General features: G+C 40.6%; 1 protein-coding gene across 1 annotated transcript; it reads left to right on the top strand.

The window, feature by feature from the left end:
- On the top strand, window positions 236-1,168 carry LOC107640717 (putative uncharacterized protein DDB_G0271606). Its single transcript, XM_016344219.1, has one exon. It carries the CDS (start codon window positions 236-238, stop codon window positions 1,166-1,168), a length of 933 nt encoding a protein of 310 aa, XP_016199705.1.

Genomic DNA, 1,684 nt, shown 5'->3' on the forward strand with positions numbered 1-1,684 from the left:
GGGGTTATGTATTGAAGGAAGAGACTGGGAAAGAGACTCACAGCGAACCCCAAGTTGTCTGAAGAGACTTGATCTCAGACCTGAGGCAAAGGGGTAGTATGAGGTGGTAAGGGGATCAATACTCCCCACTGCGAATACCTCATCAGTCATAATCAAGAGAGCTCTCCTGACATACTGCATCCTACATGGTGGGAAAATCGACCTTGCCCAACTCATAGCAGATAGTATCCAGGAGATGGCTGAAGACACAAACAAATCGGGTAGGCTTGGGCACCCAAGCACGATCCTGAGATTATGTAACAAAGCTGGAGTGCTCTTCGAGGATGAAGATACAGAGAAGGTGAAAGGAACCAGAGGAATTACAAAGAGAAAAATGGAAGGCCTTAATGAAGAGGAGGAGGAAGATCAAGAAGAAGAAAGAACTCACAGAAGAAGAAGGTCACACAGGAGGGATGAACAAGCTCAGGGTATCATAGATATGAGTCAATTGCAGGAAGTTCTTGATGAAATATCACAACAGAATATGAGAGCACAAGAGCAGTATTCAAGGCAACAGGAACTCTATCTGCAACAACAAGAGCAATATCTAGAGCACCGAGAACAATATTCAAAGGACAGGGAGCAAAATGAAGCTTGGCAACACAGAATGGAGGAAAGATTGGAGAGCTGGCAGCAACAATCAATGGCCCAACAACAAGAATTCCAAGCCAATATTCTTGAAGGACAGAAGGAACAAACAGCAAATCTTAAAGAATCATATGACAAAATGTTCCTAACTCAAGCCAAGTATGGGGAATATACTCACAACCTGTACCAGTGGAAGAATATTCATCACACCATTGGAGAGGTTAGACATGTGCAACAATCAGATTGTAATGAGGATGTACAAGCAAGGTTGGAATATTTAACCCGCTGCATGCCAGTACTAAATCCACAAATCAAATCATTCGATCAATGCCAAGAACTTAGAGACCGCCAGGCAGCAAAGTCTCAACTTAATACCCAGGTAGCATTCCAAAGATTAGAGGCAGTTGGGCTCTCAGGTCTCACAGATCCTGTTTGGGAAAGAAGATGTCCTCGTGAAGAAGCTCAAGATTATACACAGACGAGGAAGAAGAGGAAGGGAGAATCCAGCAAATCCAAAAGAATGGAAATGCCTGACAAATAGAGGTGGTGAAGCTCCTTTTCTTACTTTTACTTAAATAAGGAAGATGCATGTCTGAAACATGACATGCCTCCAATTGCTTCATGTTTTACTATTTCTTTTGTTTACATTAGTAGTTAAGTAAGAATAAAATATCTGTATAATAAATGTCATCACTCATCAGCTTGAACACTTTGTCTTGTCTCCCTTGCTGTTTGAATAAAAGAAAGATGTTTGATTTAGAAAAGTAATTGTTCAATGTTGCAAAAGTTAGAATGAAAGTTAGTGGTGGTGTGTGTTTATTCAACTATTAGCTCATGGAATAAATGTTGCAGAATGACTTGTTTCTTGAAGCTTAAGCTAGTTTGCTGCTATGATCCTTCAATTAATGAAAGCCCTTGAAAATATGCCGAAACAGAAAGAAAAAGAAAGAAGAAAAAGCCAAAAGTTGGCAAAGAAACAAACAATAAGGCTAGACACCAATAGCTTGGACCCTAGGACATATGCCTGTGGTGTTTGTGTACTAGGATATGCTTGGAC

Source organism: Arachis ipaensis, chromosome B05 (genome assembly GCF_000816755.2).
Source record: "Arachis ipaensis cultivar K30076 chromosome B05, Araip1.1, whole genome shotgun sequence".
Taxonomy (NCBI): Eukaryota; Viridiplantae; Streptophyta; class Magnoliopsida; order Fabales; family Fabaceae; genus Arachis; species Arachis ipaensis.

Excerpts from the sequence above, each read along its gene's own strand:
- LOC107640717 (XM_016344219.1), top strand. The coding sequence starts at position 236 with ATGGCTGAAGACACAAACAAATCGGGTAGGCTTGGGCACCCAAGCACG.